Source organism: Brachyistius frenatus, unplaced genomic scaffold (assembly GCF_029030835.1).
Source record: "Brachyistius frenatus isolate BFR_SWC_R1_liver_20210118 unplaced genomic scaffold, ASM2903083v1 Contig_24, whole genome shotgun sequence".
NCBI classification, from domain to species: Eukaryota; Metazoa; Chordata; class Actinopteri; family Embiotocidae; genus Brachyistius; species Brachyistius frenatus.
In genome coordinates, this window is record NW_027210623.1 from 4,510,256 (window position 1) to 4,535,383 (window position 25,128).

Here is a 25,128-nt window from a genome sequence, read left to right on the forward strand (position 1 = left end):
GTTCACAAAGAGTTGCTGAGAGGCCAATAACTGAATTCCAGCTGGCCTGGTTCAAAAAGTGGTTGTTTTATTTTATTTTATGACAAACAACATATTCACATCACATTAAGGCCTTTCCATACTAAGAGGGGGAGGGGAGGGAGTTGCGAGATTCATTTGCAGACTGTTGTTTCGGTCATGAGATCTTGATAAAGGACGCAAAAATGATGCAACAAAAAAAAAAAACGTGATCTCCGTTTCCGTGGCAACACATGACATGACAAACTGACAGGCTAAACGTAAGGTGCCTTACGTGTCAGCGTGAAAATCCAGATGGTGAAGTAGGCGTTGTCGATAGGGCCCTAAAATAATATCACGATATATTTGGGTGTTTTTGCGATGTTGTTGACATTCTGATCAGATTCAGAAATATATTTGATTACTCATTTTGATAACATACAATTTCAACAAAATGTTTACAGTGCTGAGGGGAGGATTCGGGGGTGCAGCGGATGATGCCTGGGACTGATTTTGGGTCGACATTTGTCCATTAATAACTTCTATGTGTATTGTATGCCCCATCATTTTCTATTTCTCCAAACGGTTGCTCAACATTCACCTAAATATTTGGAGATACACCTGACATCAGCCCAATGATATGTGAATATTTTCAGAATTTTATTACCAACATTTTGACTTTTAGAAGCATTTTAAGTATGGATAACAAAAACTCACATTTTTAAGTTTTCCCAAAACGTCTTCAACGTTTTTCAAGCCAAGGACCCCCAAACTGATAGACAGATGGAGCAGGGACCCCCTACTATATATATATATATTGTATAAAATTGTGTTTTATATTAAACTGGGCCTAGAGCCATGTAAAAACATACCTTGTTATTGTGCATTCAATACTAAGCTATTCAAATAATACACAGGTATCTTCTTTTCAAATAATATTGCAGCGTGCCTCCTTGTGTCTGGGATCTTAAGTCAGCTGGGGACTGAATAGGCTCTCCAATCACGGGGAACCTGACAGAGCCAGCATGTAACATGCGGCCTTGTGATTGGCACAGCAGCGATAGGGGCGGGGCCTCCTCTTTGTGTGCAGGAGGCTTGGAGGGACATGTCCAGGTTAGTCTCACGCTGTGAGTGAACCGGTGTCCAGCTTGAGAGAGCTCCTGTGTGTCGCTGAATGTTTGCATTCCTGACCGAAAGATAACATCTTCTGCCTCCATTTATCCATTCGCTACAATATGTTGGATTCATGTTAATGTGGATTTAAAGACATTTCAATTTCTGGAGAAAAAAAACTGGGGTGAAAAAAATATTTTAAAAAAAATTGAAAAATTGTCTAATCAACAAAAAATGTCATGACCCCCTGCGCACCCCCTCCCCGTTGAAGACCTCTGATCTAGAGGCAATATAGAATCAAAGGCCCCCAAAACAGTTGAGGATCTAAACAATCCACAGGTGGGACTCAAACCCTCAACCTTACTGCTGAGAGGCAACATGGCTCGACACTGCACCACCAATCCACTTGGACAGCAATCAGTGGTATTCAATATCTTCCTGTAATTTCTACTGTAAGCAAAACATTTTCTATTTCCCCAAACTCCATCCACCCATTATCTATGGGCAATTTAAAATCAATGTCCTTTCCTCCCTGATGAGGTTCTAATCAGGCCTTGAGCCACAATTGTTCATCTCCTCACGTTCCACACTTCCAAACAATTACAAGAAATCCCTTCTATGGCCTGCAGAGCTGAATGTACTTCAGGACATCCTCTGCACTGTCAAAACTTTGCCTCACTCCGACCTATGATCAATTCAGAGGTCCGTCACCGTTTTTGTTAAAATATGCAAACTTAACTTTTTTTATTTTTTATTTTATTATTTTTATTTGTATAAAAACAAATTCAAATGCTACCAAAACTGACACAGATATTCTTTCAATACAATACAATCATTTTAAAAGGGTTCAATTTGGTCAAACGGTGAGTCTGCAGTGATATTCAATATCTTCCTGTACTGTATGGACAAAAAATTGTATTTTCCCAAATTTGAATAAACGTTACCGAGAGTTTAATTACCATCAACAGGAAAAGGTGGAATTTGAAACATCAATCCAGAATTGACCTAAGTAGCCTTTTTACCTGATAGTCAATTAACCAGGAAGCTGCAGATTCAGTCATGTGTGATCCACCTTTTCCAACAAACTGTTTTGACTCTTTCTACCTGCGACTTTATGGGTGAAATGAATCCTCGTCATAACAAACCTCCTTCCGCCTCCGCCTCCTCCACGACTGCAGTGCTGGACTCTGTGAACTCTGTGAACTCTGTTTCCTGTTTCTGCGCCGCTGCTGAAGATAGTCCAGCGGTCTACGAACGACGCCTCAGAGCTGGAAATGACCACATGAGGATGGGAGTTCGAGTCCCGCCGAAGGTAAGAGGCGTGACCTTAAAATCAAACTCAAAGTGCACACACGCTGGTACCCGAACAAAAGCCATCGTAGAACTTAAAAACCAAATTAAAAACTAAATAAACACATCACAACCGATGACATCAAAAACAAATGGCACAAATTTAAAAGAAACCTAAATTTATTTATTTTATTTTTTTTGCAGGTTTCAGAGACAGACAGTAAGTGCGAGTGCGTTGAGAACCTATTTTGTACATAGCTAGCCAGCTTGAGAGACTTTTGTTATTGGTTGATGTTGTCTTGTTAACAGTTATCTCATTAGCTCTCTGATACAAACGGGAACAACAATGAGAGAAAACAACACCCAGAAAAGAAATAAAACTTCACTGATCCTGAAGTCACGGTCTCGATGGGCAGTAAGGCTCTCGGTGCAAAATGTCACTTTAAACAAACATGCAGAATATTAGGTGATATTTACGCAAGTCCATTTTTACCATTTATGCTTGTAAATCATTTACATTTTATTTAACATTTACCAATTTCTTGGATTTTCTCTCTGGACAACAAATTCAATTAATACATTTAAAAAAATAATTAAAAAAAAAGACTTTTAACATGAGATAGAGCAGCGAACCCTCAGTTACTGTTAATTGCCTGAAGGTGGCAGCAGAGGACAATTTATATGCTATTTTAATATGGAGAGAAGGTAACATTGGCTTAAACATGGCACCAGTTAACAATGAAGCTAAACATCTAAAAAAAAAAAAGAGGCTTGTTTGTAGGGGTTTAGCTTACTTCCCACTTGGCTAACCAGATCAGTGTAGCTGACTAATAAAAAGAAAAAGGGGCAATGGCTAGTCACGATGACATACTGTCAAAGACACGCTGCCCTCTAGTGGACTGGCTGGTGTATTACACGCTTTACTGTGATAATGGCTTGAAACTATTCAGCAGGCACAAAAGAATATTATAAGAATAAGTAAGCAACGGAATAATTACAGCTATTGTGGGAATTCAGTGACTGCTAATGCTGTTTACATCACATAGGAGAGGGAAGCTTCCCACAACTCGCATGCATTCATGTAGACACAACGGTTGCATCGTTAAAATAGTCCACTGTAAGCAAAAATGGATCTCTAAATTCTCTTTGCTGGCACATTTAAGGTTATAGAAAACTATATATCAAACCGAGTTTTTTTTTTAATACATTTAATTACCCGAAGGTTCCACAGGCATCAGCGCGGTTTAATTACATCCCGTGTGGCACATTGCAGCTAAACATACCGGAGTTTGTTGCATTTAATTTACCCACAAACCTGCCTCATATGACCTTCCAGCAGGCAATTATTACACACAATAAGAAAACTGAATCCAGAAGTCATAAGAAACTGTTTAATAAAGCAGCACGAGTTTGGCACCATAAAAATGATTACACATTAAATACAGGATTACAAAACGTTGAGGGCTCTTGGAGAGACGTTGTAGCTGAAGCTGCCAACAGCATCTGCAACAAATAAAGAGCACAAATGTTGTTATTTTTGTATAAACATTTGGATTATATGTATTTCAGTTGAGTCGTGTGAAGATGAGGGGGGAAAAAAAAAAAATAGATGATGCCATGATCTTACCTGTATGAAAATTAATGCAATTACCTTTGATTGATTACCTTACCAATCCAAACTTAAATAAATCAAGGAAAGTTGTCCATAGAAGGAATGTTTTCAGGAAGTTTGCTCTTTAGGTGAAGAGGAAGTTTTTTTGTGTTTTTTTGAAATGGTCTTTTTTTCAGCTCTTTTTCAGCATTTTTTTCACTGCCACTTATTTTTTGTTTTTTTGTTTTTTTCCGGTTTTTTTTCGTTTTTTTTTGTTTGTTTTTGGCAGGATTTTTTTGAAGACCATTTCAATTCTTTATTTTTTTGTACAATCCAAAGTAAAGCCAAGAACTGAGAAGCCAAGCTTTCATACAAATCACTTAAACCCAGACATAAAATATTTACACACAAGCGTTTAAACCAGTCAAACTAATACTAGTCTGCAAGAGCTGCTGTCTGTCATTCAGTTAAATTACAACACAGGGTTTTTTTTTTCTCAACTGAAAGTTCAACAATTGTTCAAACTAGTTGCGTAAAAAAAAGAAAATTATTTCTACCTAAGAGCATTAAAAAATTCTTCATTGTTGCATCTGGTATACACGTTAAAAGTAATCAAACTCGCACATTGTTCTGCCAGTAACATGTGTTAAGAGAAAACAACAAAAAATCTCGCCAAAGTGAAATTTTTGAACAGGCATTGAAATCTTATAAAGTTGCTGGATTGTTGCTTGTCCTCCACTCTGGTGTCACCAGGAGAGAGCGCCCAGCTGACCTTCATCTGCGCCAGGAACGAGGCTCGTTGTCATCCTCCTCCTCATCGTCGTCCTGCAGCAATGCATCGTCACTCAGTGACTCTTCTGGGTACTGATGGAAGAAAAAGAGAGAGAAAAAAAAAAAATGGAGAAATTAATACAGATGATTAAAAAAGTGGTGGGAAAAAAAGGCAATTTAAAGTGGAAAGACCTTTTATAGCCGCAGGTATTTAAAAAAAAAAGTCTCAAGAGGGACTCAATTTTCAACCTGAGACTATCATCTCGCTGCCAGACCAACTGCTTAATGAAAGTACAAGTGCCACAAGACAGTCCTTGCTGTAATGTGTTACACCGCCCTATTGTGTTTTATAAATGCAACCCAATAAGAAAAAGTATTAAATAAGCCTTACCGAGATGTATCTGAAGAGAGAACATCCAAATATCCTAACTAAATATCTTCAAGTGGATTTCTATACAAGCAGTAACGGCAGCACGAGAATAAAAAAAAGTCTTGCTTATTATCGTCTTTACAGGAAACCAACCTGACGCAGAACCAACCGTCCTGATCTCCTACTAAAGCCTACAAACCTCATCCTCCTCCGGTTCGGCCTCGTCAGCATCTGCAGCGCTGAGAGTTGTGACGGGCTTGTGCCAGGCCAGGCGTAAAGACTGGTTGTTGAATCTCACTCCGTGGAGAGCCGCCTGGGACACAGACAGCAGGAGGTGGACAACAACAAACAGGCGTGTCAACAACAGGCTAAATGGCAGCGTGTGTGCTCCGGTCCTGACAGTCCAGCACAGAGCAACACAGCAAAATGTGGACTTTTTTTTTTTTTTTTTTTTTTAACTGTTTGGACATCAGAAAAATGACCTGTTCTGCCTCCGCTCTCGTCTTGTAATTGATGACCGCAGACAGGTTGTTCTCATCAATCTGGCAATCTTCAATCTCTCCGAATTGCTTCAAAACACAACATTTTGGTCACTAAACAAACCAACTCATTCCTGTGAAATTATTTCAAAAACAATATCCAAACAGATCTCATGTGCCTAAGGAACAATTATAGATCTTAAGTGATCTTTGTTTGTGTTGTTTTGGATACTGAAGGAGTATTCCAGTCATTCTTACTTGTTTACTTTTAAATGATATGGCGGGTGCATGTATCATAGCTGTTAAACTCGGCCGTGTGTGACAGAAATAGTACATATTATAAAAGGATGTCTGCCGGGTGTCCTGATTACTGCATGTTTGTGTCTTTCATGCTTCCCGTGAGTGCTGATCAATTCATATCTCAGTGTTTACTGTTGCCAGTTACAGTACATTTGTCTGGTTATTGAAGCCCATTATTCAGGTGGATTTACATGCAGTTATTGTAAGCTGATGGTAGAGGATCTGCTACATGTCCCAATTCAAAACCGTTTCATTTGTAGTCAGCTGCACAGAGCATTTGTAACCACCAGAGGACACTGGTGAGGCTTTATTTTCAATACAACAATAGAAACAGCTTTAGTAATATTAAATGAACTTGGTATTGCTGTAATTGACATGAGATTAGTGCTGACAGGCAGAAGGTCCAACCCTCAACAGCCGGTGCACTTTAACAGCTACAGCTAAACATCCTATTGGTTCAATAAATATAGTTTGAGGTTGACTTACAGCAAAGTGTGGCAGCACATCTACGCAGTCTGTCTCAGTGAAACCTGAAATCTGCAGCGCTCTGGGTCGATGGTCCACGACTGCATGCAGTGACGCGCCTCTTCCCCGCCCCCTGGAGCCTCTTCCCCGGGCCCTGGCGGCCCCGCGGCCCCGAGCATTGATGCCCCGGCCTCGTCCCGGGGACAGGAGTCCTCTTTTAGCTGCCTGAAACAAACAAAGACAGAGCACACAAAACAAATAAACGTCTGTGAAGTTAGAAAACTAGGAGCGCCCTCCAGTGGCTGCGGTGTAAACAGCACGTTACACTCAAAGAGATCAAGCTTGTGGGGCAGTTTTCTTTGCCAAGTTCAATACCTCAATTTGCAGCTGGGTATACTTGATCTTCAACAGGGCGGTGTCCTCTCCGGCCTGAGTCTTCTTGTGCAGGTCCAGCTCTGCATCCAGCAGTTCTTTCTGTGCCTGTGAGCGACAGACGGTTAAATACAAACCCGAATTATCAAAAACCACAGAATAAAACTGTAATAGAAAGCAACAAAGTGAAGGCTGGAAGAAAGTCCCACCTGGGCCTTGCTCTTGGCTGTCCGTATTGGGTTGATGCTGCTGCTTGAGATTCCCTTTATCTCCTCTTGCAGTTTAGTGATGCTCTTGGTCAACATGCCCAACGTTTCCATGATCTTGGCTTTATCTTCCGCCTTCATGGCTTTGTTCTTCTCAAGTTTCGATATGAGAAGCTGTGGATGACGGGAGCCCCCCAAAAAATAACAGAAGATCGCTAGTTAGTCATTATTTTAAACATTGAACAATATAACACTGTAAATCTATTCCACTAAGTGGTTTAGGGACATAAGCGTCAGAGCTTTTTTTTTACAGAGCACACTGAAATTTAACTTTTCCATAGGAAAGCTACAAAATCTAAATGGTGTCAAGCAATAATCTGTTGTTGTGATGTGTGTATTAAAAACATGTCATTCAAATTATCTTACTTTCTGTGTCTCAATGTGCTTCTCCAATATTTCCTGCTTCTTCTTCCTCACATCCTGCTGAAGTTTCAAGGCTTCCTGTGAAAGCAACAATGGGAAATGATCAGGATGATTATGGCCTCTTTTTTTTTTTTCTTCTGAATCCTTTCCCACAAATCTACATCTCTGACCTGTTTCTTCTTCAGAGCGTCCTCTGAATTCCTCTGGGCTGCCTTCAGAGCAGCAGGGTTGTATACGGTCTTTGTGAGGCCCATCGACGTCGAAAATACCTAACAAGGAGAGAAAGATACCACGTAAACAGTCTGGAAAAGGAGGAGACGCATTCAAAAAGAAAACGAACACTTCTGCAGACAGCGTGGACGCTTACTTTTTCAACAGGAGCTGCTGGTTTGGCAGAGAAACCTAAACGGTCCTTCACTGATACTTTAGAATTCTGCACCAATAAGGGGGGGAGGGGGGGGGGGGGGGGGGGAGAGACAATGTTTATACACATCTTGTGCAGATATTTTACAAGTATGTGCAAAAAAAAAAAAAAAAAAAGCCCATCCTCCAAAAGATCAGCCACACACACACCTGAGAGGTTACACTGGAGTCCTGGGAGGGCTCAGAGTTGGCAGGGAGCAGGGGTCCGAGGCGATCTTTGACAGACTGCTTCAGGGAGGTGGCTGCAGGCTGCTGCACCACAAAGAGGATGTTGATCACAGTAGGAGCGCAATTTAACAATTCTATTGTGTAATCTTACAGATTACAGAAAAAAAAAAAAAAAAACTTTGCACTGTTGTTTAGTTAGTTTTAATTTAATTATTCTATTTTATTTTATTCTATTTATTGTATATACTGTGCATTTTTATATTTAATATTTTTTACTGGTATTTTATTGCTTTCCTGTATCTATAAATGCTGCTGTAGCAAAAAAAAAAAAAATTCCCCTTGGGGATTAATAAACAAACAAACTAACTAACTAACTAAACTAACTATCTATGGCTGTGTTGAACTTTTAGGTGCAACTGCATTGTCTTCTGTATTTACTGACTTTCTACGTCTCCTAGAAAGACTCAAAACAAATCTCAGGAAAAGAAGTTCTGTGTACTGTGAGTGTCAGTGAAGGCAGCACTGGCATGAAGACAAGTGACAAAATGAGAGCCAAGAGGCAACAATGCTGCAGTATGCAGTGGCCAGTTTTACAAATTAGCAAAAATAGCTTAAAGCGGGTGTCACATTTCACACAGCACCAGATCAACAACAAAGCAAACTGTGGACGCGTCTGCAGTAGATTTCAGTATTAAAGAGAGGACAGTTGTATTCCATCACAATCTGCACTGCTCGTATCAGACGGACATTATTTACATTTGACCAATGGACCAGTAGCAAAGGCACAACACACAATCAGGTTGATTAAAACCTTTCTGTGGAAGAACTTTGTTTAAACAAATTTCAAATTTGTGCATGTTATTTTAAAAAATATTTACATTTACAGGAAAATGGGATCCAATCATATAATGCCAACCAGGAATGTGCCATATCACATCCTTCACAATTATATCTGTATAATTTTTGACGTATTTTTGATATCACATGAAAATCACGTCATGATAATGTCAACATCACAACTTGTTGATGTAACAGCGTAAAGATTAAATGGATGTTAAAGGCATATCTTGAGCACAGCATTAACAAGCAGAGCTGAAAGCAGATATATGTTGAACAAAATCTGAATCTCACTCCAAGTTACTGTTGTTGTTTACAAACTAAAGAAGTTTCCTTTTTGTTAAGTTTTAACTGAATATTTGAAGGCAAAGTGTTACATTCATACTGACATAAAACAAATATTTTGTTGTAACTGCATGATCTTGAAATGAATGATTAAAAAAATGCTCAGTATTTTTGTCATATTGTCAGAAATATCAAAGAAGCTGGCCTATTGCCAACATGTTTTGTTTGCCATGTCACGAGTTAACTTTTACCGTAGCTGGCTGTGGCGGAGGCTGCTGCTGTGAGCGAGACTGGCCCTGTACGTCACTCCCGTCATCACGAAACCAGTGAACCCTGATGAAGCGGTTGTTGAGCACAGCCTCGGTGCTTTGCATGGCCCGCTTGGCCTCGTCTGGAGAGGCGAACTGGATCAGGGCCCCCTCTGGGTCATTCTGGTAGGCCACCTGTTTATGGACATTAAAAAGGCAATGTGACAGCTATATTAAGAGGGATGCACATACTGTAAATACCTTAGTTCACAGCTGAGGATTTGGGTGACACATTTGTCAGGTGATCAAATGAACAATATAATAATTATGACCCACCACCCCAACAGTCTGTTACTGTGCGGCCTACTCACCAACTACTACTTCAAAAAACCAGAGCATTAGAGAATTTAGGAGGAGGGTAGATACTAAATTTCAAAGGGTACTTCAGATTCTAGAAAAACTCCATTTGTCGACCTATAGTTAGTTATAGTTACTCCTGTGATCTTCGTCAGCTTCACATTAAATTGTTGCAAATCATATCACCGATAAGTCAAAAAATGGGTTTCTGGGACCTATAATAGGCAGAAAAACAATCCGCCTTTTGCCAATCAGATCAAATTATTCTATTCCAGGTATTTTGCAAGTTGTATTTACTCTTTCACAGCTTTCCAGTAAAACACTTACAGTTTCTTAACTGTTTAAACAATAAACTGAGCAAAATATGTCCTCTTAAATGGGAACTGAACGAAATGAAATCCTCGGGCTGCCACTAACTGAAGATTATCCTCCACTGGGCTGCAGCAGAGCACTAATGAGGGCAGCATGCTTCTTAATGTTGGTGTGGCTGTGAAGAGCTCTCTCTCTCTCTCCCTTACTTGAATAGACCAAAAGTAGCTTTACAAACTTTACATTTGTCTTTTCTGTCATATATTCATCCAATCGTTAACGTCACCGTTTTGTAGCCCAAGCGCAAAAATTGCCATTTTCCTGGCATGTTTGATTTCGTTAGCAGCTACAGGAAATAGCACACATTGACTGAAGAAACTGTTGATGAGAAGTACGGCGATAAAACCTTTCAAGAAACAAGTTAAATACCATTAGACCAAAAAACATACTTCATGGAAAATATGACATTTTGATAAATGGCAACTCAAATTTGAACAAGCTATAAACAAATTACATTATATTTCATAACTGTCCCCAAAATTGATCAAATCCCCTGACTTCCCATTTCTGGAATAGACTTTTCATAATTCCCTAATATTTCATGACCAGTGGGAACATGGTAATTTTGACCATAAAAGCTATGTTCTAAAAATTCAATCTAAACCACGACAAAAACCCGGTTTGTCAAAGTGAATAATGCAGTTGTTTAAAAACTCTGTAACCTTCTGATATCAGATTCACACATACATAACATTCACATATCAGAAAGCTGCTCAATTGCACCCGCGATTGCATTTAGATCTTTTACAAGCCGCTGACAATCTAAGCGGGGACTTTGAAATCTCTGGCATCTGGACTGACCTGTAGGTTGACGATGGTGCCAAACTTGCTGAAATGCTCATTGAGTTTGCTGATGTTGTTGAGCTCAGGAGGAATTTGCCGAACGAGCAGCTTGGCATTGGGGGAGAATTGGGGTCTTTTGTGGTAACCCTGGTGGTTGGGTTTGTTAAAGTTGGGTCTGAGTAGCGAAGAGAGATTATCAAAGAATTTAGTGAACATGATACTAAAGCAAAACCATCTTCATACAATATGTTTAAAAAGGCATCAAACCACTGCGATTCTTACTTGTCAAACCAGGGTTTTTTGGAGAGCGGGCCGCTGTCATGGGAGATGGCTGGTCTCTTCCTCGAGTCAGATTCCATGACGATTCTCATACTGTTGTTGGGAATCTTTTCTGGTGAGTTGACAAACACTGATGGGTCAGATATGAGACAAGAGCACACAGCTGAAAAGGAGATTAAAACTCCACAGCCAGACTTTGAAACAGACAGTCAAAACACAAACACGGCGAGAGGCACCAAAAAACTGATATTCTCCTTGTTCGTGAAGCAAAAATCCTCGGCATGTTAATTGTAAGGGATAAGCATGATTTAAGACAATCTATTCAAAGTTAAGATGGTTCAGTTAATGTGAACAATACCTCTCGGGGGCTGGTCGACTTCCCCCATTGTGAGCCCGATCAGGTTGGGTCTCTGAGCGTTGACCCGGTGACGGTAGACCGGCCTGGAAGTACTGGTGATGCTGGGGGCCTCTGGATTGTACACATCTGTATCGTACAGGTCTGGTTAGCAGAGAGAGGATTACTTTAATTCATGTGGCAGTAAGGCAACACACAGTAACTGTGACTTATAAATCATTGAAAAATGAAATACTTTAGAAGACATAGAGTCATTACCAGAGGTGAAGAGTGGCACTGAGGCCTGGGGGAGAGAGGAGCGCATCCCAGAGGTAACAATGGTGGGAACGGAGCTTGTGATGGAATTGGGAGGAGCGTCCATGCCTGCTGGTTGCAGCGGAGGAAGTGGAGGAGGGGGACCTGTGTCAAAAAGAGCAACAAATAACAACTTGTAAGTCTGTTGTAAATGTTCACCTTTCCTTCTCTTTTTAATAGAATCATGGGTGCGTTACGAAATACTCAAGAGGGCTCGTGCAAATTTACGCCTTGAAACTGAGACCGTAGACCCCCCCCCTGTTTCATTAATGTCTCCCACCAGACGGTTCCATCATTCAGAGCCTTTCATTTTAAAACTGCCGGTTTTCAGCCTGACGAGCAGAGTTTTGTCTCGTCGCAAATCTTTGTTCTGAACAGGATTTAATCCTCTATGGAAAAACTGCCTGACATTCCAACCTGAAACATGGTGGAAAGAATTCCGTTCTTAATGTGTTGGCCGCGACACAGTGAAGTCTCAGAGGTCAGTTAATCAGCATCGACTAGATATTTCTACGGACGGGGCAAATGTATTTAGAGCTGCAATGATAAGCCAACTAATGGATTTGCAGAAAATGAAGCATAAACTTTTTCAATAGTTGAATCATAGTTTCTGTAATTTTTCCAAGCCAAAATGTCAAAAACTCACAAATTTGAGCTTTTAATCCAAAAGGATAGTTTAAAAGAGTATAAAAGATAGAATTATGGGCTTTGGGAAATTATGACAGACATTAGTCACAATTTTCTGAAATTTCTAGACTGAACATAATCAGTTAATTAAGACAAGGAAAATACTCATTAGTGACAGCCCTGCAAGCATTTCCTGTCTTTGTACTTGAGAATAGTTTCCATTTTGGATGCCATTAAATCATCCATTTGAACCGATATTAGCTTAATAAACTATTTTGTTGTCAAAACATTTCTTAATATTCTGCCTATTTGATATTTTGTGTTGAATGCATTTGTAGATATGTTTGGAAAAGTATGACTGGATGAAGTGTGACTAACCTAGAATACGTGTGTCTGTGGAAAAATACATTTCAATTTCAGAGTGAGATCTGAATTCCTACCTGCGACAGGTGGAAGGCTCGGTGGGAGGGTGCCTGGTAGGGGCACCGGGGGCCGCAGGTTCACAGGTGGGGGGTTCATGAGAGGCGGTGGCGGTGGGAGGCCTGGATGTGGCGGTGGGTCCACACCTGGCATCGGCGGAGGTTGGAAGGGCAGCATATTGGGCAAATTGACATCCTCCACTACAACCGGGTCACTTCCATGATCGAACGGACACATGTCCCCTCGCATGCAGAAGCCCTTTTCTGGAAAAGGCAGCAGACCAACATGGAACATCAGACACATTAGAACCAGAAAAAATAGCCAACCTGCATACCTTTAAAAGGAAAGAAGTTTAATCCGCTTTCCTTACCATCGTAGTCACGGCATCGCTTCCTCTGCTGAGGAGGTGGTCCTCTGTTAAAAGGGCCACGATCCACAGGGTGCTCAGGGCGGAAGTCCGACCAGCTCTCAGTGGTGTTGTTGCTATGATGATGTGTTGGGGCGATGACTGTGATGGTGCTGCTCAGCGTTGGCACGGGGAAGTGTGAAGTGGTTGCAGTAGAGACGAGGGCCGTGGAGGGGTAGCCATCACCACCCTCTGACCTGTCCCCTCGGTCATGTTCGTACTTCAACTTTCCGTCTCTATCTGTCAACAGACAAGAAGAGCGTATCATGGGATGTACACATGTGGGAACCTCAACCTGTTTAAACATTGCAAAGTTTAAAATCAAATTTGTATGGTTTTTGTCCTTAGCTGATCCATTCCTCGACATCCATTCCTCATTTATGTATATACTTAGGATCAGCTGTCTGAGCTGCTCAATGCCGATACAGACAGTAATAAATTCATAGACTTCTGCATCATTCATAATAAAGATGAGTTAATTTAATGCTTAAAAAACAACAACACACAATATCAATCAGTCAATCAATAGTAAACAAATGCAACTATTCTTCTGTAGAAGCTTCTTGGTCAGCTGTTATCTGACTGGACACATTTTAGACCAGCAGTAGAGAAGTGTCATTAATCACATGAAGTGAACTTTGAGCACCTCATGTAACATGTGAAAAAGTTCCCACCTCTACTTCTGCTCCTAGACCGAGTTCTGCTGAGGGACCGGCTCCTGCTGCGATCTCGTTCCCGATCTCTGTCCCTGTCCCTATCCCTGTCCCTTTCTCTGTCGCGGTCTCGGAGACGGTCTTTGCTCCAACTCCGGCTGCGGCTGCGACTGTAGGTGCGACTGCGGCCTCTCCTGCGATTGTAGCGATCGCGGTACGAGTCCCTCCTCGGCAGGTTGCGGTCGTAATCCCTCTTCCTGGAGCGATCGTCTCTCTTACGGTCATCTCCTCTCCTGAAATTGAAATCAATAACTTACCAATTAGATAAAAGAAAAACACAAGTTGAAGTATAAAGTGTTAAGAAAAACACACACACACACACACAGACACACACACACACAGACCTGCTATCTCTACTGAAGCGAGAGCTCGATTGTGGAGGGCTGTGATTCACTCGTCGAGAAAACTTCTTGTCTCGTTCTTCTTCCCGATTTGTCTAACAAACAAAAAAAGCAAAGAAACATCAGAAAACGTGTTTATCTTAGATAGAGGTTGCCCATATTGTTTGGTAAGCGCACATGTAATTACCTCATCCTTCTTCTGCTGCTCTTCTTTCTCAACTTTGACCAAAGCGGATGGTTGCTCTGGCTGTGGGAGGTAGCTTTTGTTGTTAATGGCTTCGAACAGCTTATCCACAAAAAGCTGGGTCTCTGAAAGAACATCAAATGATATGCATGGGTAAATAACAACAGACGGGATTATATGGTAAATGAAACGGAAGGCTTGGAAAGTAAGGCTGTCGTAATCACCTTTCTGAAGAAATACATCCAACTGGTCTATACATAGGGCTTTAAGTTCCTTTTCAGTTTTGTCCTTCTTCACCAAAGCAACAACATACTTGGCGAGGGCAGACGGGTCTGCATCACAGCTGCAATTGTGAAGAAAAGAAATCCCCAAAGACACACGAGTATATAACTTATCACAGGTTAAAAGTGTGCAAAGATACGTCGCCTGTATAACAGAATATTATCCGTCATTAATGACACCTTTGCACAGGTTGGAGTCGGAACAAGAGTGTGTGAAGCGACTTCACTTTGCGAACAGCTGTGCGGCTAACAAGCTCCCTTGTACTTACATGGGCTCGAGGGTTTCAGACAGCCATGTTTTCAAGGCATCGAGGTTTTCAATGATCATCTTCGATCCAGCCCGAAACTTTCCCTCCACCGCGGCCGGAGTTAAAGCTAAGCTGGCGTGTTGCTATTTGTCTCGTTTTAAAACATGAGCTGGTGAAATCCGCCGCTTCGGTGGTCTCCGGCCCAAAAGCTGCGTTTAGCCGAACTGCCGCGTTAACGCTGGCTAGGCTAGCTGGATTAGCATCCGTCTTTCCAGGCCCCGAACGTGGCTGCACGACTCCTCGACCCGCGTAATGTTTTTGTTGTAGAAATGCAGACGGAGCGGTGCTATTGTCTCCCAACGTTGAACCGACTAACGCTGAAGTTTGTGACTGATTTTAACTGGTTAAAATCAAGTAGCACCCACGCTTAAGTTGCTACTTCGTCCCCCTCACTAGTTACTATGCCATGGCGACTATTTACTTCCGCTTGTCTTCTCGTTGGGAAAATTTGCAAGTTATCGCGAGAGGAAGATTTTTTATTTTTTTTTGTCCTCAACCATCGGACGACACAGTCAGACGTCGAATGTACCGACCAAAATGCATTTTCATTTACAACAAATTGCTGCAAGAAATTTTTGTCTGTAGGAACTGTATTTTCATCGGAGCACAGGTCCCATGAAAATGCAAAGATAAACATGCACCAATGATAAGGAGAAGCATTAATCAAAGCTGTTTTTTTTGTTGTTTTTTTTAAATCAGGGATTTAGCCGTGATTTAATACAACATTTTAACCAGCTTTTTGAATGCACAGGGGCCTGTTTACCAAAATCACAAGATGACCCAGAGAAGTCAAATGGCTGACAGCAACTTAACTTCAAGATGCTTTTGGGAAATTGGAACCCGGTCTTCTGCAGAAAAACTGGCACAAAGTTCTTTTTGGACCCTTCAAGTTAAATATACATTTAAACAGCTCAAAGTTAGATAATAGGAATAATATCCTTAGGTCCTAACCCTGTTTATGTCTATTTCAGACTACTGACTGGAATATTAAACTCTACATCATTTAGATGTATTGCATTGAATGTTTTTGAAATTGCCATGCTAGTTACATGAGCGGGTATTGTTAGAGAAACGCAGATGTTCAAAAACTAAATCAGTAATGCTTTGGTGCACAGTATATTTAGTCATTTAAAACATGCATTCCCTGGTTATATTAATGCATCACTGAATCTATCTGCTTCGTGCACACAGGTTTGTAACTCAAAACTACAGTGGAAAGATTTTTTTTTCTTTAATGGTTTCTTTCATCGTTCAGGTTTTTTTTAGACAACGTCATTAGTGTTGCTTTGACACACTGCTGGAGTACTGTGGATGTAAAGATTTTTTTCAAAGAACAACACACGATGTTTAAAGTAGTGATTACATCGTTTTTATTGTTTCCCAGTTTCACTGGAACGACAAAAGGCAATTGAAATGTAGATAAAATACAAAAACGTACAAAAGTGTTGCCATTCTTTTTCCCCAAACAATAAGATCCTTAAAACTGGTACAATTTAACAACTTGTCTCTTTCCTTTACAACAAGCGCTATAACGTACATTTTTCCCCTCAAAAAAACAATAATGCAGCCGACATGCCAAGACAGCACTTCCATAACAACAGCATATAAACCAAAAATACCAATCACATTCTTTGATCCAAACATGTTCCAGATCTTCAATAGTTCAATATTTTGTCTTTTGATTCCTTTACTTTATAATGTTTGATCATTCACATGATGATCAAATTCGTCAAATTTAAAAAGCTAAAAGCCATTAACCAACAAAACTGGGTATTTTAATCATGCAATGACCTTCAGTGAATAATTTTTCTTCTTCCATCCTAATTTAAATAAAATAATTGCTAGAAAAAAGCAGCATGCTAAAATATATTGATTAGCAACACAGACAATCATTGAATAAAGATTGTTATAAAAGGCAGAGCAAATTCACAGCTGCTCTACAATTTTTTTTTTTTTTTTTTTAAATCAATTACTTTCTCAAACTCAGAGGAAACAGCGTGATTATGTATTATGTGTGTGCCTGCATCCTTATATATGCACACATGCATTCACATTGATACAAGATATGATTAGAGTATACAGATTAATTCATTTTCAGCTCAGTATTTTGAATAGGATGGATAGAAAGTAACAGTCTAACAAACCTGCACTGGTTTCAGTTCAAGCAATATACATACAAAACCATTTTACAGCCCACATTATTTGTACAGTATTTGTGTGCCCTCGTAATAAGTGAGATACTTTTCTTGCCTGAGTAAAACCTCAGTCTCAATTTGGTATCTGAGTGATAACAGTGGAGAGTGTACTAAAAGCAGTGGATTTAAAAAGCCTAGTGATGAAGCAGCACTTTTGAAGCCTCAAATGCAGTAGACCTGACGGTGAGGAGTCCGTGTCTAGTTCTCCCTGTCGATGAACTGCAGGTTGATGGGGGCAGCCGGGCAGAGCAGGCCGTGGGTTTTGGCCTTGACATTCTCGGTGACAGGAGACACGCCAATGTAGAACTTTTGAATGAGCTGCATGAGGAGCAAAAACAAAGATGTCTCAGTTCAAATGTGACAAAGTACATTCAGAAGTGTGCTCATCTAGAAGCCAAACATCTGGTGTGCCTTCTCTGGCCATTGAGGTTAATAAATTCAAAACTATACGTGAATTGTGAGAGCATTGTGATTTGGGAGAAATGGAGAGCAAGTCATTTTTTTTGTTTTTAAAAACCCTTCAGAGGGTTTGAGGAAGTTGAAGAGGGGCTGATTGATACTTGCATTTTCTTTTTGTACTGTATATTGAATGATTCAATTAACCATCAAGATCTTGACTAAATCCTGTATTATTTCGGTGTAGAGTTCATAACAATGGAGACATGTTTACTGTAATGCTGTGGATCATAACTTTGTCTCAAAACCCTGAAAAAAGGAAATATTGACAAATAATACAATATGAGAGTACATGTTTTGTTCATGATTTAGACAATAAAGGTCTTAAATGTGAAGGGTTTTTAATTATTATTCTACTTTTGATAGTTTGAAAATGGAGCATTGTGGATCTGGCTTGTATAAATTAATTGTGTCAAGCCCATGTGTGCTGAACATGAATGTCATGACAAAAATAAAAACTTGTTTCATTCAATCATGAGTGTGTAAGCTAAGAGCAGATTCATCTCATGGACTGATTAAATGATGAGCATTTCCTTATACGAGCACATTTTGGGTAGACTTGATAAAGGTGGGGAAACAGCAGAGACATGGGTTAAATGGTTGCATGTTAAACTATAGTTACAATGAAATGTAAACACTTTAATTACTGATTGTGAATTTTTCCAGTCCATGGTTTTGTCTTAATTTATTTTATGTTAAAGGATGGCTCTCTTTTGTTCCATGTTAAGTCCTGAAATGTATCTGGTGCAATGCTCAAAGAAAACAAATAAAACTTTGAATTATAAAAAAAAAAAAAAAAGAGTGGCTTGATCCCCTTACCCTTGTGAGAGCTAGATGCATTTCCAACTCTGCTATTCTCCTGCCAATGCAGCTCCTGATGCCGTAGCCAAAGGGAATCGAGCCAAAGTTGTCGACGCGATCTTGGGGATCTTTCCGCACCCAGCGATCCGGTCGGAAGTCACAGGCATCAGCAAAGTTCTCGTCATCCAAAGATGTGGAGTAGTGGCACAGAGCCAACTGAGTCTACCAAACAGAGAGCATAAGAAAAAAAAAAATGTCAGTTGTGCAATGAAAACAGCTGTGCTATTGTACATGCAGAGGAACAGGGAGATATGAGAGTAATGCAGGATCATGTTGCATCTGGTTCCACTGCATGTTGTATTTGGCTACACTTTCCTCAGCACATGCACACTCAAGAAGTGCCTGCATAAGACTCACCCCTTTGGGGATGAAGTATTCACCGACCACCATGTCATCCTGGGAAATCCGTCCGTTGCCTGGGAGAACTGGAAAAAGCCTGCACCCAGAGTGGGACACACAAAGACTGCTATTCAACAGGACCATACATTCATCTTTTCACAAAGTCTGATTCTAGGATAGCCCAACTAGTGAAAGCTGTGCACAGCAAAAGACAAATTAAAGATATTCAAGTGAACATACTGAACGAAGGCAAGCTCTAATTTTTGAAGTCTAATAAACACCGAAAATATGAGACATTGACGACTAGAGATTAAAAAATTAAAATTAAAAAATTAAATCTGACCAGTACAAAAAAATCCTTGCTGTCGGTACCTGAGAGTCTCTTTGACCAGCCCTCTGATGAGTGGGAGATTTGAGACATCATCAGCTGTGGCGACTGCTCCTGGTCCCAGAGTCTTTGTAACTTCATTATAGATCTGTTGCTGTATGCGAGGGTGTCGTGCTAACATGTAGCAGGCCCAAGACAGAGTGAAGGATGTCTAGAAAAGAAAAAAGGGTGTGCTCTTTAAATGTATTGTTGTTTTACTAGTGTCATTCAGTAACTGTGCCAAAAGTGCAATTAAATCTCTGCGGACATGTTGCCTTTTTTTTTTTTTTTTTAATGTTCTGCAATTCAAGTCAATTCAGTTTTATTTTAAGTGTAAATATCACCATACACCATGGTCTCAAACACTTTACAATAACTGCTATGCAAGCTGATATGAGAGTTGTGTCGAGAAAAACAATGAGAGGCTTTGAGGGAGAGGCAGCTAATTGTACATGCCGAGCAGACACTCGGTTTATCCACCAGCTGCACTCTCAGCTCTATCCCTCATCTTACATCACTCGCCTTTCTCATCCAATGAACCTCTCAAAGCACCTTGATTAAGTGCGCTCACTCGTGCCACTTTGTATTACAGTATTTAGTTTGTCACATGTTATGAGAAAACTATCCTTATTAATGTACAGAGTACAGAAATGGCCTTACAAACCACTTGCCTCACTCTATTGTTAACATTTTCATTGTGTTATTGCCCAATCAAGCAGCTTCTCTCTCCCTCCTCAATGGTCTGCCTCTGCTAATGCACACCAGACTGCTTGTTCTTTTCTTTTCTAATCAGACACATCTTGATATTTTTCCATCTTGTCTTCCCTTTTTGAAAACTCATGTTAGTTATCTCACCTCTCTCAAGTCCCTTTGTCTGACTCACATTTCACTGACATTTATTTCAATGCGGTGGGCAGATGACCAAATGATATGAAAATGTGTGTCATCATTTCCTACTGAATATACCGTCTGTCCTGTTGCCCCACCCCACATTTTCTTTTCCTGTTATATCATCTGTCTTTCCATTTAGCCCCCTCACTTTTCTACTACAGTATCTCAAGACATATACCGATATCAGAGGGACAGGCTTGTTTCTGCAAACATCAAACTTAATGGAGCCCAGAGGTCAGTGTCTCCTGGTGGACTAACTAATGATCAAAAGACTATCAACGCTCGTCCATGCCCTGCCATCCTTTTCTTTGTCATGTCCTCCACCTTCCTCTTCCCCAAACAAACCCCAGCTGGCACAGATGCTGGCAGGACTCAGACACAGCCAGAGAGGAATCATATGACAAAAGCTCATCCAAGCATAGTTCTCAAAGGCCTAGGCCTCTCCCCTCCATTCCTGACATCTTCTTGTGTCATTTCCTAACATCCATAGCACACCCAGCTCTTTTTTTCCCCCCTCTCTCCTTTCCTTCACTCTTTATTCTCACTCCCCTCCCCACCCCCAAGCCCCCACCCCAACCTCCACCTCTGCCCACACTGTGCTATAACTCTGGTTGTAGCTAACATGTCTTGACAGCTCTTGTGTGCGCTGAGTAAAGGCAAATCTAGCACGGGGTCAGGTAATGGCTCAACTAAGTCCACCCCCTGCCTGGATGTGGCCGCTTCAACAAGTTCAACAAAAACATACACACCCTTTTATCCCGTGGCCCCAAGGTCAGCACAAAACCCTCTACCCCCATAATTCTCATTAATCTGACAGGACCCTAAACAAATTAGGCAATAATGACAAACATGTGCACACAGATGCAAATGCACACACACATTCACACGTAACAGAGCACTGGGAAAGAATGTGGAAATCTGACTAATCTGTAAAATTTTTTCTTTTGGAAAGATTGCAATTTTTGCCTTTTGGAAGAAAAGGTACTTGGATAAAAGTAATAGTCTGACCCAAGATGTTTGTCGTTTGTTGTTTGCCATGCGGCCTGCTTTCTTCCAGAGTTTTCTATTTCTGTTTTCTTTAATCTGCCAATTAAAGGTTAACGAGTTCCCCCAAAAAAAGAAAAGGCTCATCACTGACATTAACCCCACATGCTTAATTATTTGCCAGTTCTTCTCCTTTTAACTCCTGATGTGGAAACATATGAACGCATAACACAGATGTCTGGCAGAGAAAAACAAAAGGCCCCCTGTGTAGATCTAACAGACTGAGACAAATGACAAGAAACTAAACCTGAGTGAGAACAAGTTTGTCAGTGGGACACTGTGTAACCCCCCAATTCACTGCTCTGACCCGACGCTGGCACAGCCATGGCGCCAGAAACTCAACCCTTGAAACACAACCCTGACGACTCAGACAGAGACACATTATTCTGAATAAAGACAGGCGCGCGCACACACACACACACACACACACACACACACACACACACACACACACACACACACACACACACACACCGTGTCGACCCCGGCCAGTAGCATCTCTGTTACGTTAGCGTAGATCTCCTCCATGTTCATCTCTCTGGTAACAAGCATGTTTGTGAGCAGTCCCCCCTTCACCTCCTCCCCTCTCTGCAGCTGGGCCTTGATCTCTGCAAACCTATTATCAACGTGAATTTGGCCTGGGATTACAGAAACACAGAAGGAGGATGAGTGAAGGAAACGGGTGGTGGGAGGGAGGGAGGGCAGTGAAGGAAAAGAAAGAGAAGAGAGAACAGGTTATGCAAGAGAGGGACGGCAGTGGAGATTTACATGCAAATCGACATTCCTTCCTATTGATGTCAGGCAATGTATCAAAAACAAAACAAAAAAGGTTTTGCAAGTACTTCAGCTGGTTTCAGCTTTACAGTTAAAAAAAACAACAACAATCAACTCAAAGCAGTATCCAACATGTTTAAACAGCTTAAACTTTTTATAATGATCTTCTTACAAGATCTGGTATCAACTCATCAAATTAAGAAAAGGCAATTCTGAAAAACATGTAAAGTAAAAAAAAAAAAGTGCTCATTTATAGTCAGTTTCATTTAAAGCCCATCTGGTCACATCAACAAAATATTAAAGGATATTACACCAATTTCACACATTCATGCTAAATTTGTTTAAACTGTTCTATAATGTCTTTTGTGGCTCTTAGAGAAGCTTGATCAAGTCTGAAAATGATCTTCTGATAACGAAATGAAGATTGCCTTGGCTTGGAGAATAAAAATCTATAAGAAAGCCTCTGTTTTGGAGCCTTTCTGCAGAGAAGTCAACAAATCTGGGCTTCCACTGCTTTAGCATTCTTTTTTTAATCCGTCTCTTGGAGACTTTTTGGGAGCAGAATTTATTCGATGGAATTCCCTTGTTAATATGAGAGTACTCTTGTTTCTGCAGGCAAACATTTTACTAAACATTCAAGGATATTACAGTAACAAGTATTGAGGTGTTCACAGCTGTAAAAGTACTCACTAAATCTGAAGAGGCCATCCCAGGATTGACAGAACTCCTCCCACGGTTTGGGGATGACAGGTCGGAGCCACTTGGGGATCGCCCCGGCATACATGGTGGTCTTGAAGGAGCTGAACATGAGGTTCAGTGCGGTGATGTAGTCCTGGGTTTCCTGAGGAACCTCATTCTCCAAACATCCTAGTCTGCACTCGTACAAAAGGGCAGACACACCTATAAAGAAAAAAGCCAAAAAGGAGCGGGAGTTTCACTAATTGTTTTCGTACAGCTGGAAAGCTGCCACAAGGACTCTTTATCCATCACTTGTTTGTTTACACAAGTGTCCTTGGAATTTAACGCTGGTGTCTATCAGTGGTTTGTAACTTTAGCAGAGTGGCCACTTTAGATTTCAGTACCTAGATATAATACAAGTAAATAACATGGTTTGCAGATTCTTCTCTTATTCCTCATCATCTTTATCAAATCCAACCTGCCCAAATTTCAGTCAATTCCTTCAAAATAAACTTCTGTTGGATAGTCACCAACCTTCCATTGCATATTTGAAGAAGAGGTCATTCACGTTGTGGACAGTTAAACCATCAGACTGCTGGGTGCGCAGACTACCAACTCGCTTGATCAGGTCATCAACCACTTGGTTGACGTCATCAGAGAAGACTGCTACATCACGGGGACGCATGATGAGCTGTCTGAGCACACTGCGCATCTTCAGCCAATCGTCTCCCTCACTGGAAGAGATAAATATTTAGCTGTTCAAATCTAAACACATGGCAACTTAAGGGATCATCCAAACAGCCCAGACCAAGTCATTATTTCAGGAAGATAAAAAGGTTAAAGGGGACTTACGCTGAGATGAGGCCAGTGGATCGGCCTCTCATGTCTCTGTACTCCTTCCAGGACTCCATGTTCGCTCTCTGAGGGGCCACGCCCTCGGCCCTCAGCACCTGAGCCACCAGGTCACGATCCGCAACAGAGACCACCAGCTGGGGCCCAAAATGAGACTTGAAAATTTTTCCATACTTCTTCCTGTGCTCCATCTACAAAACAGTATGACAACAGTTGATTAATAGACACATTTCTTAATTTGATTGATTTTGACGTGAAAGGAGATTTCATTTTGTTTATGAAACTTCAAGTTGATCAGATTGATGCAGACTAAATGATAATGTTGCTGAAACACATTTCAGCAGACCAGTGTTGAATGAGAGAGTTTTGTTATTGGTGTAGAAGTGAGAATATAATTTTACAAATTAGATCAAGTATTTGGAACATTACACGGTGCTGTTTACACAGTTGGACTTGAAGACTGCTGCTGTGCCATGATTGATTTTTTATCCCATCTTCAGTCATGAGTTTTCTGAGTTTCTTTAAATTAAAAAAAAATTGTTCTCTGTCACCAATTTCTATATTCAATCAAAAAACCCTCTAATAAAAGTAGAAAACAATCCTATGATCCTATGATAAAACGAGTATTTTTTTTTACAAGATAAATGTGTGATTTGGGAAATCTATTACTTAAACAACTAGGGTTTGGGAGAAAAGAGCACTGAGTAGCTTTAGCATCGAGTATAAAAGAACTGCAATCAAAGTATTCTGTAACTCTATTATCTTGCTGTATCTTGAAGCCTAATGAAAAATACAATTTCTGTGTGTCATTTAATTCAAACTATTGACTAGTTGACTAACGACTAAACTCCAGATGGGCTTTTACGCAAGTATCTGTGCCATTTTACGCATAGGTGGCATATTTGGCTGAGACTGCGAATACATGGGCTCTTAGCCACTGATGGAGACACAAATAAATACTTCCATATGTGAAATAAAAGGAGATATAGCTAAAGAAAAGGTACATGTGGACATCTGTCTGACCTGGATTTCATGGATTCTGCCAAACCCGTCTCTCCAGAAGAACTCGATCAAGTTGGACATGGTGTTGGGTCCCGGCATCTCCTTCAGGGTCTTGAATTTCGTCTTTTCGCCGAGATCCACCGTTGTGATCAGTCTGTCAGACACGGCCTCCTCTCCAGTTGCAGCGATCCCCAAAGCCTCGCTGGCTGCTGATTTATGTAAAGCGCGTAAGGCGTAAAACAGCTGTCTGTTTAGCCGGTCACCTTGAAAGTTCTTCCAGCATGTTATCGAGAAATGGTTCAGGACTGACATTATGAGGATACTTTTCGGTATATCAGCGAGCAAAAATACGACTGACTGACTGTTTTGCAAAGTTTAGAAGTGCAGAGTTCTCATCTACTGTTGACTTCTAACTCTCCCTGTTCGGTAATGGACCTAGATAACAATGAGCTCCTTTTAAATCGTTCCTCGAGCAGCTTCCGCGGAAGAGGATTGGATGATCGCTTCAAAGGAAGGGCGGGATAACTCTATATTAGGTTGTAGGCGTTTCTTCACGTAACTAATGGACTCATTCTTTCATTGGAAGACGCGAGCCGTACAACGTGCCTACAGTT

General features: G+C 40.7%; 2 protein-coding genes across 2 annotated transcripts; both read right to left on the reverse strand.

Annotated features, from left to right (window-relative positions):
- Positions 1-4,149: 4,149 nt before the first annotated feature.
- Positions 4,150-15,456, reverse strand: rbm26 (RNA binding motif protein 26). Its single transcript, XM_069697813.1, has 22 exons — positions 15,017-15,456; positions 14,691-14,809; positions 14,470-14,591; positions 14,286-14,377; positions 13,903-14,174; positions 13,193-13,468; positions 12,843-13,085; positions 11,740-11,880; positions 11,485-11,625; positions 11,130-11,256; positions 10,866-11,022; positions 9,342-9,533; positions 7,951-8,052; positions 7,745-7,810; positions 7,548-7,646; positions 7,381-7,455; positions 6,958-7,128; positions 6,752-6,856; positions 6,398-6,601; positions 5,615-5,701; positions 5,332-5,445; positions 4,150-4,855 (listed from the first exon to the last, which is right to left on the reverse strand). The coding sequence occupies exons 1-22, from the start codon at positions 15,073-15,075 to the stop codon at positions 4,766-4,768; spliced, it is 3,054 nt and encodes a 1,017-aa protein (XP_069553914.1). The 5' UTR covers positions 15,076-15,456; the 3' UTR covers positions 4,150-4,765.
- Positions 15,457-16,401: 945 nt separating this feature from the next.
- cyp27c1 (cytochrome P450, family 27, subfamily C, polypeptide 1) lies at positions 16,402-24,936 on the reverse strand. The gene is made up of 9 exons (XM_069697814.1): positions 24,536-24,936; positions 23,513-23,703; positions 23,195-23,394; positions 22,673-22,882; positions 21,683-21,846; positions 19,279-19,445; positions 18,925-19,003; positions 18,526-18,729; positions 16,402-17,568 (listed from the first exon to the last, which is right to left on the reverse strand). The coding sequence occupies exons 1-9, from the start codon at positions 24,824-24,826 to the stop codon at positions 17,449-17,451; spliced, it is 1,626 nt and encodes a 541-aa protein (XP_069553915.1). The 5' UTR covers positions 24,827-24,936; the 3' UTR covers positions 16,402-17,448.
- Positions 24,937-25,128: the final 192 nt, after the last annotated feature.